Source organism: Lithobates pipiens, unplaced genomic scaffold (genome assembly GCF_037356315.1).
Source record: "Lithobates pipiens isolate NorthernLeopardFrog02 unplaced genomic scaffold, aLitPip1_a1.2 Scaffold_8, whole genome shotgun sequence".
NCBI lineage: Eukaryota > Metazoa > Chordata > Amphibia > Anura > Ranidae > Lithobates > Lithobates pipiens.
Window position 1 is genome coordinate 534,659,688 of NW_027507903.1, and position 13,979 is coordinate 534,673,666.

Sequence of the window (13,979 nt, forward strand, 5' to 3'; positions counted from 1 at the left end):
CCAGGTTTGTTTTAAGTCTGTGCCTTAGTCATCACATAAGCATGATGCCCAGGCTACATGGATTTTCAGAAAGAGTGGTCAGCAATGGCAGCCCCATATTCACTTATCACAGGATTTGTTTTAATTGTACCTGAGATTACAGTAACGTTATTCAAACATTCATGCATGCCTGGCTAATTTAGACCAGCTTTCTGAACACCCCTCCACTCCAAGAACTGTACTATGCATATCTTCACCAGGTTCTGGTCTTACTGGTCACTGAGTGTGCAAAGAATTTAAAAAAATAGAGTAAAAGGATAAAAAAAAAAAAAAAAAACTTTTTTACTTAAAAATTATTCCATCACCACCACAGAACTACTAAAATAATTAAAAACTTTATATAGAACAATTGTGCTTTGCGTTTACAAAAATAGAATACCTTTACATATCCTCAGTAAAATAATCACAGACACGTACATGAACCAAAGGATGATCATCAGGCATTTCTGTCTGAGGGAGGCACATACTCCAAACCCAAATGTGCAAAGATATCTTCCTCCGATGTTGCAGAGAAGGAATACTTTTGGAAAGATTAAAAAAAAAAAAAAAAAAAAAAAGTTAGGGCATATTTTTGAGTTCCAGCCCATATTGTATAACTGTAAAAGAAAAAAACGTATAACATTTTCTGGGATGCCTAATTTTCAGCTTCAAATTGTTTTTGAACCACAAAGATGAATTTGTAAGTAAACACTTATTAACATAAGAAAGGGACATAGAATAGTTATCGTAAAGCAATTAGCAATGCATTTAAAAAAATGCATCTGACAGCCCACATCTAACCTTGCCCACCACTCCCAGCTAGCCTCAGTTTTTTTAGGAAAAAAAAAAAAAAAAAAAAAAAATAAAAGAGGGCAGACACCTTTGCCCCATACCGTATTTCTGTATTTTAAGAAATAGATTTTACTAGTAAGTCAAAAATAAAAATTTTTTTAGCTGTCCAGTACAGGACATCATGTGTCCTATACCCTTTAAAGCAGGAGTAGGCAACCTGGGGTCCTCCAGCTGTTGTGGAACTACATTTCCCATGAAGCATTGCAAGGCTGGCAGTTACAATTACTCGCAGAGGCATAATGGTACTTGTAGTTCTGCAACAGCAGGAAGACTCCAGATTGCCTACCTCTGCTTTAAAGGAGAAGTTCACCTTAATGCATCTACAAGTATAAATTTGCATTTTTATGTGGGCGCCTCGAAAGACCAAACTGGGAGGGCAGTACATTTGTTACGCATTACACACTGAACATGGGTATAACACGTTACAAAAGGTGAACTTATTATACAGGATTTATATAGCGCCAACAGTTTGCACAGCGGTTTACAATGTAGAGGGAGACACTACACCAAACAGTACAATTCAAAACAAGAGGGTTAGAGGAGCCCTACTCCTGTGAGCTTACAATCTAAGAGGGAGGGGCTGGGGAAACAAAAACGTAGGGACTGTGAGGGATGAACTGATGAGGGGAGTAAAAGATTTGGTTGTTAACTGGAGGCAAGATGGGCCTCCCTGAAGAGATGAATTTTCAGGGATCGCCTAAAAGTGGACAGAGTAGGAGATAACCAGACAGATTGGGGTAGTGAGTTCTAGAGAAGTGAGAGGCTCTAGAGAAGTCCTGGAAATGAGCATGGGAGGAGGAGACAAGAGAACTAGAGAGCAGAAGGTTATGGGAGGAGTGGAGAGGACGGGTTGGGTGATATTTAGAGAGAAGATTGGCGATATAGCTCGGAGCATAACTGTGAATGGCTTTGTATGGTTTTGTTCATGTTTTGAATTGTATTCATTGGGCAATGGGAAGCCAGTGAAGGGACTGGTGGAGAGGAGTGGTGGATACTGAATGGTTGGCAAGGTGGATGAGTCTGTCAGTGGCATTCATGATAGACTGAAGAGGTGATAGCTTGCAGAGAGGTAGGCTAATGAGGAGGGAGTTGCAACAGTCAAGGTGAGAGATAACAAGGGAGTGAATAAGTTGCTTAGGGGTGTCAACGGTTAGAAAGGGGCGTATTTTGGAAATGTTTCAGAGATGAAGTATGGATGAATTGGATTTGGGGCTGAAAGGACAGGTCAGAATCTAGGATTTCACCTAGTACCTTGGTATGAGGGGAGGGACTGATGTTTGTATTATTGATCTTGATGGAGAAGTGTGAGTCGTCAGCATACAGGTGGTACTGGAAGCCATGGGAGTTTATTAATAGACCAAGGGAGGAGGTGTAAATGGAGAAGAGAAGGGGTCAGAGGACAAAACCTTGAGGTACCCCTACAGAAAGAGGAAGTGGAGAGGAGGAAACAGAGCTATAGGTCACACTGAAGAAGCGCTGTGATATGTAAGAGGAGAGCCAGGATAGAGCAGAGTCTTGAAGGCCAAGAGAGTGGAGTTTTTTTTTGAGGAGGGGATGGTCAACAGTATCAAAAGCTGCAGAGAGGTCGAGTAGTACGCGTATGGAGTAGTGGCCAACGGTTTAGCAGTTAGTAGGTCATTAGTGAGTTTCAGTAGGGCAGTTTCAGTGGAGTGTAGTAAGTGAAAGGCAGACTGTAAGGGGTCAAGAAGGTTGTTGTCAGTGAGGTAGGAGCCAAGACTGTTGTAGACTAAGCGTTCTAAAAGTTATGACACAAACGGGAGCGAGGAGATGGGTCTTAAGTTGTTCAGGCTGGTGGGATCTAATGAGGGCTTTTTAAGTATGGGGGTGATCAGGGCATATTTTAGAAAAGAGGGGAAGGAGCCAGTAGAGAGGGAGAGATTGAAGATGTGGGGGAGCATAAGATAGAAGAGGGTGACTGTAGTAGATGTGAGGGAACAGGATCCAGGGGACAGGTGGTAAGGCAGGCTTCTGAGAAAACTTTGGAGACCTCTTCAGTAGTAGCAAGGTTAAAAGAGGAGAGTGTTGAGAGTGGATTTGTACAGGGTATGTTAAGTGGGTTAACTTATCCTTTAAAGCGGAGACATCCAACTGAAGGGTGAGTAATGCAGCAAACCAATGCTAATAGGCCCAAAAAATAAACAAGAATGGCTAGATAAAAACCTCATGGAGCAGCTTGTAGCCTAAAACTGGCATCAAAGGATCCTGAATATCACCTGGTAAAATTTAACAAGCATGTGAACAGAAGACCACATGGCACCCTTGCAAATCTGGGAAACAGATACCTGATGCTAAAAAGCACAGGAAGCAGTAACAGATCTGGTAGAGTGCACCAGCCTGCCCATACATGGACTGAACTTCCTGCTGAACCAGCCAAATCTCGATCATCTATGGCCAGCTTTAGGCCATAGGCTTGAATGAGGACTTGTCTAATCAATCTAGCAATGGTGGAGCAAGAAACTCTCTTTGGAAACTGGCCTGCGTAAAAGGATGTTCCTGAGAACGTCATTTAGGTGAAGCAAATAGCTTTTCTGAGTGAAGACTGGAAAGGTCTCATCAGGCTTGGGTACTTGTAGGGACGGGACCTTGGGGAGCAGATTCAGGCAAATGCTAAACAAGAACACACAGCATCAATAAGGGTAGCATTCGTATCCTTAGTTTGGATGAAATTTAAGCCTGATCCGATTCCAAAAAAGGATAATGGGGATGTTCGTCCATCTCCTCTCTTCAGGCAGTGTTTGTGCAAAGGCAAAGTCTGAGACCAATCCAAGATTGGGGGGGGGGGGGGGGGGGGCTGAAGGGACTTGCTTGTGACTCCTGTATCTATGGCCTATTCTTCCTCGATAGATAGGGGGAAGGCTGAGCAGCCAGAAGGCAGAGGATGAGATTGGATGAACAAATTTGTTTGAACTTGGCTTTTCCTTTTAAATAAAAGTGGGCTGCCATGTCCTAACACATAAGTCAGTCTGGCACAACTCATTGAAAAATGCATCTACCACCTGGGCATAATCACTCCAAAATCACACCATAAACATGGCATCACATTCTCCACAAGTGAGAAAGAGGTTAGGACCAAATGCTTCAACCAAAGAGAATTCATAGCACAGGAGCAGGGCCAGCAAAAGTCCCATGCATGTATAAAAATCCAGTGGATGATTTGGCCTTTATCAATATTTGGATATGCATTGACCCATTGATACACATCACTCAAATCACATTTGGCCAAAACATGGGACTTGCTTATTCTTTACTTAATAAAGCAACATACCTAAAGGTCTGCAAGGGGCAGAAACAAAAAGTATCTCAACCACTTCAATACTGGAAACTTTAAACCCCTTCCTGCCCAGGGAATTCATTCATGTGCCATTGTGTACAATTTTGACAGATGTGACTGGCCACAGCTATCACATGGTACAAATCCACTGTGATTGGCCCACAGGATCACTGTGATCACAGAGATCATCGCAATAGGGCGCAATGGGTATGAATGAAAGCCATTGTTTACAATGAATAGGATCGCTGATTGGTCACAGTGATCACATGGTACCAGCGGCCAGGTATAAGGATCTGTGTTCCACTGGACCCAACAGGTCATATATCGTGCTTGAGGCACGCAAATTGGGGGGGGGGGGGGGGGGGAGAGATAGTAGTGCTCTTACCCGGTCATAATATTACAATAGGCGGGGAAGGATGTAGTTAAAGAACAGCTGTGTTTTTAGAATATGTAGGCTGCCATTGCTCATCTCTCCTTCTCAAAGGAACCATTATGAAACAGAATGTAGTTCCAAAAGGTACTGACTTGTTAATCTGCATGCTTTTTCCAGTTATATGATCCAAAGTATTAAAGCCAGGGATAGTTAAGCAACTCGTATTTTTAGAAGGTCAGCCATGGTAGCCTCCAAACTTCTCTTAGTACAGATTTCTATTGACAGTCTTATCTTGTTATCGCTCACCTTGTCTCCATCAAAGAGTCCATGGCTGTTAAGAGTCCATTTTTTTTCCTGCCATGAGAAGCGTCGCAGCTCTCTCTCAAAGTGCTGCAATAAAAACAAATGCATTAGTCTCAGCTAACATACTGATTGCTTGGTCTCGATGAGTTTAAAGTGAACCATGATTGAGCCTCTACAATTTGTATTGAAAATTAGAACTGTAGGCTCCCTTATTAAAGATGTATGTTTGGCCCTGTAGTTGGCTATACTTTCCCCATCTATGACTGACTTGTAGCTATGTCAGGGGTTTTCCAAGGTCTGCCAGGTTCTGTATGATCACCTCTCTGACCCAATGCTGACACAACATGGTGCAGGAGCAGGGAAGGTGAATAAAGTGGGCGCCTTCTGCACACAAAAAAATGTCCTAAACAGAGGGGGGAAAAAGAAAAGAGAGCTTTTTAAAATAACAGAGTTCAATCATCAGTGGATGACCTTTAAGTACTGTAATCTCCTGACACTTTAAAGGGGAATAACAAGGAAAAGCTAACAGGGACAGAGGGTCATTGAAACACATGTAGGAGGTCCTCAGTACAGGGAATCTTGCAGTTTACACTGTGTATGCTTTCCTTTTAAACATGCTTTGGAAATACTGGCCTATCTAGATGTTGGGTAAACTGCTTCAAATAAAGGCATGTTGCACATTTTTGGGAGGGGGCTATGGTATGTAGCAGTTAAAGTGCAATTAAACCCTCAGTTTGTAAGCACATTCAGCAGCTGATTTAAAAGAGAAATATGGGTTTCACAAAAAAATAAAATTAAAAAAAGTATATATATTAAACTACTCGATTACTGTGCACTTAAACCCCCCTCCTGCCCAGACCAATTTTCAGCTTTCATCGCTGTCACACTTTGAATGACAATTGCGCGGTCATGCTACACTGTACTCAAATTAAATTTTTAAATATTTTTTTTTCACACAAATGGAGCTTTCTTTTGGTGGCATTTAACCGTTTGCCGATCGCCTCACGCTGATCTACGTCGGTAGAAGGTTTCGTACAGGCAAACCAACGTACCTGTATGAGAGAGGGGGAGGGGTGGATAAAAAAAAAAATATTTATAAAATATATATTACACCATAAAAGTAATTAATCGTGTACACATTATATATTCCCCTATAATAGATATAAAATCAAGCAGCAATTGGTGGGTAAAAAATTGTGAATCAAAGTGTCATAAAGATCTATATAAAATAACTAGCAAGTGCTAAAAGTGCAAAAAACTTTAAATAAACCTTGAAGTGACTGGTGCACGCACAAAATAAGATGATCAAAAAATAAAGTCCCATTCAAAAAATAAATACGTAAAGCAATTCGTATAAATAAAGTGATAAGTGCCAATAAGTCCAAGTAATAAGTCGCATGGATGAAAAAACGCTGGAAGAGAAATCAGTGCAACTATTGCTGTTGTGCTGTTCAAGCAACAGATAAAGCCATATTTTGTGCTGTGCAAATCATGCAGACAATTCAGTGGCACACTCCTCCTTTCCCCTTCGTGGGATAAATGGGTGGATGTCCCCTTACCTTACCACTGTAAGGTTACAGCATGTAGCAACATATGATGGTCACTATGAAGCTTCCCTTCTCTTTATATCAGATGATATGGTGGCAGATGAACCTCATAAAAATGTAAGAGATGTTGCCAGATAGTGTAGTATTTTAATCACTCGTTTTTTATTTAATAAAATAATCTAGCTACTCACATTTTTGAAGTTTAAAAACAGGCATGAAATGAATTTTGAATGGGACTTTATTTTTTGATCATCTTATTTTGTGCGTGCACCAGTCACTTCAAGGTTTATTTAAAGTTTTTTGCACTTGCTAGTTATTTTATATAGATCTTTATGACACTTTGATTCACAATTTTTTACCCACCAATTGCTGCTTGATTTTATATCTATTATAGGGGAATATATAATGTGTACACGATTAATTACCTTTATGGTGTAAAATTATATATATATATATATATATATATATATATATATATATATATATATATATATATATATACACATACATACATACACACACACACACACACACACACTTTTTATTTTTTATCCACCCCCGGTCATCCACCCCTCCCCCTCTTTCTTTCTTTCCCGTTTGCCCCTTCCCCTTCCCCTTCCCTTATACAGCGCAACACTATTACCTTTTTTATTTGTTTTTATTGGGGTCAGAGTTTTCCCCTTTACCAGTGTGTGCAGCAGTAGCCCATCTTCCCTTTATGTTATACCTATAGGGTTCAGCGGAGAGGTACTATACACAGTACCTGTATGTGGCCCTTTAAGAGGCAGCCGGCAGTACAACCGTGAGTCGGGTCACAGGTCACGTGGACTCGATCGCTGCGAGGATAGTCCCCCCCTCCTTAGCAACCAGATATATACAGTGTGAAAAATAAAAAAAACGCAAATAAATTGCGGCAAAAATCGCCATAAAAACACAGTACTTGCGTTTTGGATGTGGGTTCATTGAAGTCTATTACATGCAAAATGCTGCATTTTGCTAGGAAAAAGTCCCCAACCATTTCCAAAACCGCAGAGGCACAAAAATGTATTGATGTGAACATGTTAAGAAATTTCCCTGCATTGCTGCAAAATTCATCAAAAAACGCATTAGTCAGATTTTTTCATCGATAAAGTCAAAACCATCAGGGAAACAATTTGTCAGAAGAAAACATCCGACCTCAGCCAGCAAATACATAAAGAGGATGTCCGCACCAACATACCGCAACCGCCAAAATTTTCACTATCCCCAATTACCGTAGACACCGCAAAAAACATCATTAATAAACTGCGTGACAGTACCTCACCTATTGACATCATCCCCACAAAACTACTGAAAGAATGCTCCGACATCGTGGCTCCAACCATAACCCACCTCATAAACCGATCATTCCACGAAGGGATTGTTCCCAGCATCCTCAAACAAGGCATCGTCAAACCTCTACTCAAGAAACCAAACCTGGACCCTCAGGATCCAAACAACCGTAGGCCAATTACAAGCCTCAACACCATTTCTAAGATCATGGAGAAAGCTGTAGTACATCAGCTACAACTTCACCTGGATACTCACAAACTCCTGGACCCGCTGCAATCAGGCTTCCGCCCGGGTCATGGAACAGAAACAGCTCTCCTCAAGATTTGGGATGACGCCCTCGAAGCGGCAGATGACGGAGAGCCGTGTCTCCTCGTACTGCTAGACCTAAGTGCAGCGTTTGATACAGTAGATCACAATACTCTACTCGTCCGCCTCACAGAAGTAGCCGGAGTCCAAGACATAGATCTCCATTGGTTCGCGTCCTTCCTAGGAAATCGGTCACAGACAGTGAAACTAGGAAAATTCCTCTCCGAAACTCGGGCAGTCACCTGCGGAGTCCCTCAAGGCTCTCCGTTGTCACCCGTTCTCTTCAACATTTACATTCGCCCACTCCTTCAAATCATCAGATGCTCAGATCTCTGCTTCCACTCTTACGCTGACGACACGCAACTTTATTTCCGGATCAATGGAAAAAAAGATCACCAACAACAACTTGAAAACTGCCTCAAATCAATAGAGGACTGGATGACCACCAACTCCCTCCAGCTGAACCAATCAAAGACAGAGCTTCTTATCTTACACCCAAATCATAAGCCCGCAACCAAAACCTCCTGGTCTCCACCAACCGTCTTTGGGCAGACTATCTCCCCAAAGACCAAAGCCAAGAGTCTCGGGGTTATTTTAGACGCACAAATGTCAATGGATGCGCAAATAGGAGCAGTAGTCAGTCGATCTCACCATCTGCTGCGCATGCTTCGCAGACTCATCCCTTTTATCCCAAAGAATGACAAAGCAGTGGTAGTTGGAACAATCATTAATTCACGACTGGACTACGCAAACTCGCTTTACATAGGATTACCACAATATCAACTTGCGCGATTACAACTGATCCAAAACACGGCGGCAAGGCTGATAACAGGAAAAAAACCCTGGGAATCCATTTCTCCTTCACTGAGGAGCTTACATTGGCTAACCGTAAAAAATCGGATCACGTTCAAGACCCTTTGCCTCACCCACAAATGCGTGCATAGAGAAGCTCCGCAATACCTAATGGAGAAAATAAATCATTACACACCAAACCGCAGTCTTCGATCAGCCAACAAAAACCTCCTCCTCGTGCCCAAAGCCCGGTATAAATCCAAGGGGGATCGGAGATTCGCTGTCCAAGGGCCTCGGCTATGGAATGCTCTACCAATAAACATCCGCCTGGAAGAAAATCACCTGGCTTTTAGGAAAAAACTCAAGACCTTCCTCTTTTAGCAGATGATCAAAGCTCGCCACAGCGCCTAGAGGCGATTCAGTTCGCATTGTGCGCTATATAAGTATTTCATTCATTCATTCATTAGTGTGAATAGAGCCTTAGGTCATGGTGCTAAAACAGGTCCCTTGTGGTGCCTACATTTATCTGGTTCAAATACATGTCAGAGCCCTTGTGGAAACTAGCCAATGGACTAAGCTGTACACAGAACATTCCTTTCCTTTTTTTGTTTTTCAAAATAGTTTATTTGTTTTTTGAAAAGTACCATACCAGGTCAAACTCTGCATACCCCCTCCTCAAGGAACATAGAATTTACACACTGTCCACTGTAGTCAAACACAGTATAGTCACTGGTAGTAGTGCAGGGAGATTAAATCCAAATGTCCCAGACCTTATGAAATTTTTTGGGGCAACCATGTGGAATAGGTCATTTTATACAATTGGACCACTAAATTAACCAATTTTTTCCAGCTCTCCAAAGTAGGGGGCCTATCCGATTTACATGCCAAAACAATGTTTTGTCTAGCATAGAACAGAAGTGTTCTGGGGGCCCCAGAAAAGGCTAGATGGTTGACCAAGCCCAGGAGACAAAAAACGGCCACCATTTGATGGAAAGAAATTGTGGTTACCAAGCAAATACACTACAAAATAATCAGCCCAAAAAACAAGAAAAAAAAAGTCTGCAGGTGCATCTCTGCACTGTCAACCTTAAGGTTCCACTGTGGGGTAGATTCTATGTACTCTCTGTGGCGTAAGGTAGACCATGTGTAAAATTTTTTAATTTACTTAGCCTATCTAGCCTACCAAATGAGTAATGGGGTAATTCCAAGCATCCTCCCAATCTGTTTGTTCAGATCCAGCACCTCCACCTGGATTGTAAAGGCTCAAGACCAACATTCACTATTTGCTGCGAAGCCCTGTAAACTGTGCATAAAGGCTTTGCCAGATCATCAGTACATAGTAAAGATTCTAAATCGTTTTGTATGTGAATTGTACAATGTCCAAATTGGGAGAAGTAAGCATGGTGGTGTAGCAAGAAGCAGAAGAATAAGGAATTTAGGGAAGATTATGGTTTTGTTTTACTTCACCTGTTACAAATGTCAGCCAGATATTTTATACCAAGTGAAACCCATATAGAGGGATCAGGGAAAGTCAAAAAATGTCTCAGGTTAAACCAGAGAGGAGTATGCGGGGACCAGAAAGCAGAGGTGGAGGTGCCATTGGGGATCATTATCTGCCAGGCTTTGATTACTGCCTTCATAGAGTGAGAGGCAAGACGGAGGACCGAGCTCCACGATATGGAACTTTATTAAAAGCTCAATAGGAGCCTAAACGAGCTGCTTCCAACAACAGAGATGCATCAGAATCATCCGAACTGACCAAATTATGTGCATGGGTAAGAAGCGCTGCCAAAAAGTACATACAGGAGGTTTGGACACAACAGACCACCTTGCGTTTATTTGGCAACTTAAGCTGGCCATGCACAGCTAGAAGCCCAACTGATTGATGTTGAATCGGCCAAAATTCATGTCATGAGTGGTGCTGTTGGCACCATCTGGCTCGACAAACTTCAAGTGAAAAAGAAAAGCAGCCACGTGGAAAATTATGCTATTTAAAGCAACAGCTGGCAGCAGAGATTCCTCCAGCCACAACATTTAGGATGGATGGAATAATCTATTACTATTATTATACTATAAACATTCTCAATGTGAGTGTTATAAAATGCTTTGCGGTGTGATTAAAGTACCGTTTTCCTATTGTTTGGGCTGATAACCTGTTTAGCTAAAGAGTCTGGCTTACCCTGATACTTTAGAAGACATGTTACATTACTTCCTAGCAGATGTACAACTCCCAACATGCACCTCCCTCACAGGAGAATTGCAAGGAATGCTCAAAGTATTTATACAACTGAAAAATGCACACCAAACCCAGCGGCTACTTCACAAAAGAGGAAAAAACAGGCATGCTGTTCATGAAGCAACAACCAGTCATAAATTTACAAATCTCCCTTCCAAAAACTGTATATATGCCAAATTCTAATAAACACGGGTGGTTGTAGGTATGACTAGATACTTACCGAAGATTCTCCTAACATTTGTTTTAGACATTCAAGAAAATGATACATACAGTATGTCAAAAATAAAGCAGAACCAAATCTGATGCAGGTCTCCAGTGCTCTTGCCATAACACACACGTATGCACAGCATACTTGCCCAATATGACTTACCTGCCCAAAGAGCCCCTATCCAGCAATGCAATGTCTGCTATTATACACTTAGTTGCACATGGACAATAGTCGGTGTGTAATAAGGGCTCATTCACACTAGGTGCAGTGACTGGTGTTTTCCTGTATCAGATCAACACCAGTCACCGCAAGGGCACACAGAAATAAATTAAAGCTGGCACCACGCTGTTCACTTAAAAAAAAAAAAAAAATTCAAGTTAGACTTACCGGTAACTTGTTTTCAGAACAGCTACCCGAGAGATCATGGCTCCACATCCCAAAAGGAAACCCCTCCTCCATCAGAGCTTTAAAAAGGAAAGCCTCCGCGCAGCCTCCTCAGTTGTTTGTAGAGACTCTCTGACCCCGGCTGCAACACATAACTGACAGTTATATCATAGTATTACAGCAATAACATAAAACAGGGCGGGTTACTGCTGTCCTGAAAGCCTATTGAAAAACAAGTTACCGGTAAGTCTAACTTGAATTTTTCCAAAACCACTTTCAGGACAGCCACCTGAGAGGATTACCGAGACTTACTCCATTCAGGGAGGGACAACAGCCTGTAAGACTTTCCTTTCAAAAGCCTGATCCCCAGCCGTCATGAGAGCTGCCTTACATATCTGTTCGGGGGTGGCGCCAGTTTTCTCTGCCCAACTCACAGCTGTAGCCCTTGTGGAATGAGCCCGGACACTCACTGGACTCCTCCGGCCAGTACAGGAATAGGCTTTTGCAATAGCCATCCTTAACCATCTTGCTATAGTTCCTCTGGAAGCTTGCTTTCCCTTTTTATTACCTGAAAATAAAATAAATAGTGCATCCGCATGCCTAAAGTCCTTAGTGGCTTCCACATAATTTAGGACTGCTCTCTTAACATCCAAGGTATGGAATAATTCTTCCTTCTTACCCGACGGATTAGAGCAGAACGTAGGAAGAATTATTTCCCGAGATCGGTTCTGAACCGACGGCACTTTGCGCAAAAAATTAGGATCCATTTTTAGGACTATCCTATCTGTAAAAACCGAAAAAGGACGTCTCCCTGATTGACAAGGCCTGCAACTCACTGACTCTGCGAGCTGATGTAATGGCCACTAAACAGCCGTGGCATTGTCCGACAGGACATGTTGTCCCTGGACAAAAACTGAAAAGGCCAACATAGCTCTTTCCACTGCCTTCAGCTCCCTCCAGTTTGAGGACCTCCCTGCCTCCTCTGCGGACCATGAGCCCTGAATCCACTGACTGGCCATGTGTGCCCCCCAACCCCAGGAGCTGGCGTTGGTCGCCAACCGAACCTGGACTGGGAAGGACCATAAGAGCCCCTCTGAAAGAACCTCCTGGTTCCTCCACCACCATGGACTTCTCTTTACTGTGGAGGGGATCCTTACCAGAGAATCCAGCGAACTCTGTTGGTGGTCCCAAACCTTCAATAAAAAGGTTTGCAGAGGTCTGAAATGGTGCTTCGCCCGTTTGACCGCCGGAATGGAAGAAGTCAAGGTTCCCAACGCCGACATAAAATTTCTGATGGACAGGGACTGATTGGACTGTAGTTGAGCTACTAATTGCATCAACTTCTCCTGTTTCTCCTCCCACAGAAAGATCTTTTGATCCAGAGAGCTGATAAGAAACCCCAGGAAGATCACTTCCTGAGCAGGGACCAAATTAGATTTCTGTAGATTTATAATCCAACCTAACTCTTTTAGGTGGGCGCAGGCTCTGTCCAGGTCTTTTTGCAGGCCATCCCTGGTCTGGGCAAAAAACAGCAGGTCGTCCAAGTACAGTATCACCGAGATTCCCTCTAGACATATGGGTGCTAATGTTTCAGCCATAATCTTGGTGAACACCCTCGGGGACGAGGACAAGCTGAATGGGAGGGCTCTGAACTGGAGGTGAACTACCTTGCTCCCCTCCCTTAGTGCCAATCTCAGATATCTCTGTGACCTGAGGGAAATCGGAACATTGAGATATTCATCCTGTAAATCTATGGATGCCATATAGCATCCCCGATCCAGGAGATTCCTTATGGAAAAGATGGAATCCATCTGAAACCTCTTGTACTGCACCGATTTGTTCAGCATTTTGAGGTTTAAAATGAGACGGAACTTTCCTGAAGGCTTCCTCACCAGGAACACATGTGAATAGAACCCCTGACCCAGTTCCTCTGTCGGGACCTGCACAAGGACTTTCTGATACATCAGATTCTGAATGAGGGACTTCATGGCGAAAGCCTTGACCGGATCCCTTGGGATGTTTGTGAACAAGAGCCTTTGCGGTGGGGCCTCCGTGAATTCTATCATGTAACCCTGGGAAATCATTCTCAAAATGAATAAATTTTGAGTAATGGCCCCCCACGGAGGGAGGAACTCTTGGAGCCTCCCTCCCACTCTGAGTGGTGAGTCATTGTGGCTTGGTGGCAGACGCAGGAGGATTGAGGAGCACTCCACCCCTACCCTTGGGTTTCTGTGCAGCCCAGGGCTTCCTCTTGTTCTGCGACCTTTCGGTTGCCCCTTTGGGGCCCGAAAAAACATCTACGCATCTGCACCAGCTTTTTCTTGACCTGGGAAGGACTTCTTTTTGTCCGCCGTCCA

The 13,979-nt window shown here is 42.9% G+C and overlaps 1 protein-coding gene across 5 annotated transcripts in view; it reads right to left on the reverse strand.

The window, feature by feature from the left end:
- Nucleotides 1-13,979, reverse strand: part of POLM (DNA polymerase mu) — a 152,988-nt gene that overhangs the window by 75,884 nt on the left and 63,125 nt on the right. For 3 of the 5 annotated variants that reach the window (XM_077469558.1, XM_077469559.1, XM_077469556.1), the window contains exons 11-12: nt 4,842-4,925; nt 356-559 (exon numbers count right to left, since the gene is read on the reverse strand). In XM_077469558.1, the coding sequence (XP_077325684.1) occupies nt 476-559; nt 4,842-4,925 (168 nt within the window). In that variant the 3' untranslated portion in view covers nt 356-475. Of the gene's footprint in view, nt 1-355; nt 560-4,841; nt 4,926-13,979 lie in introns of those variants that run through there. The other 2 variants (XR_013270368.1, XM_077469557.1) reach the window with 1 other exon arrangement.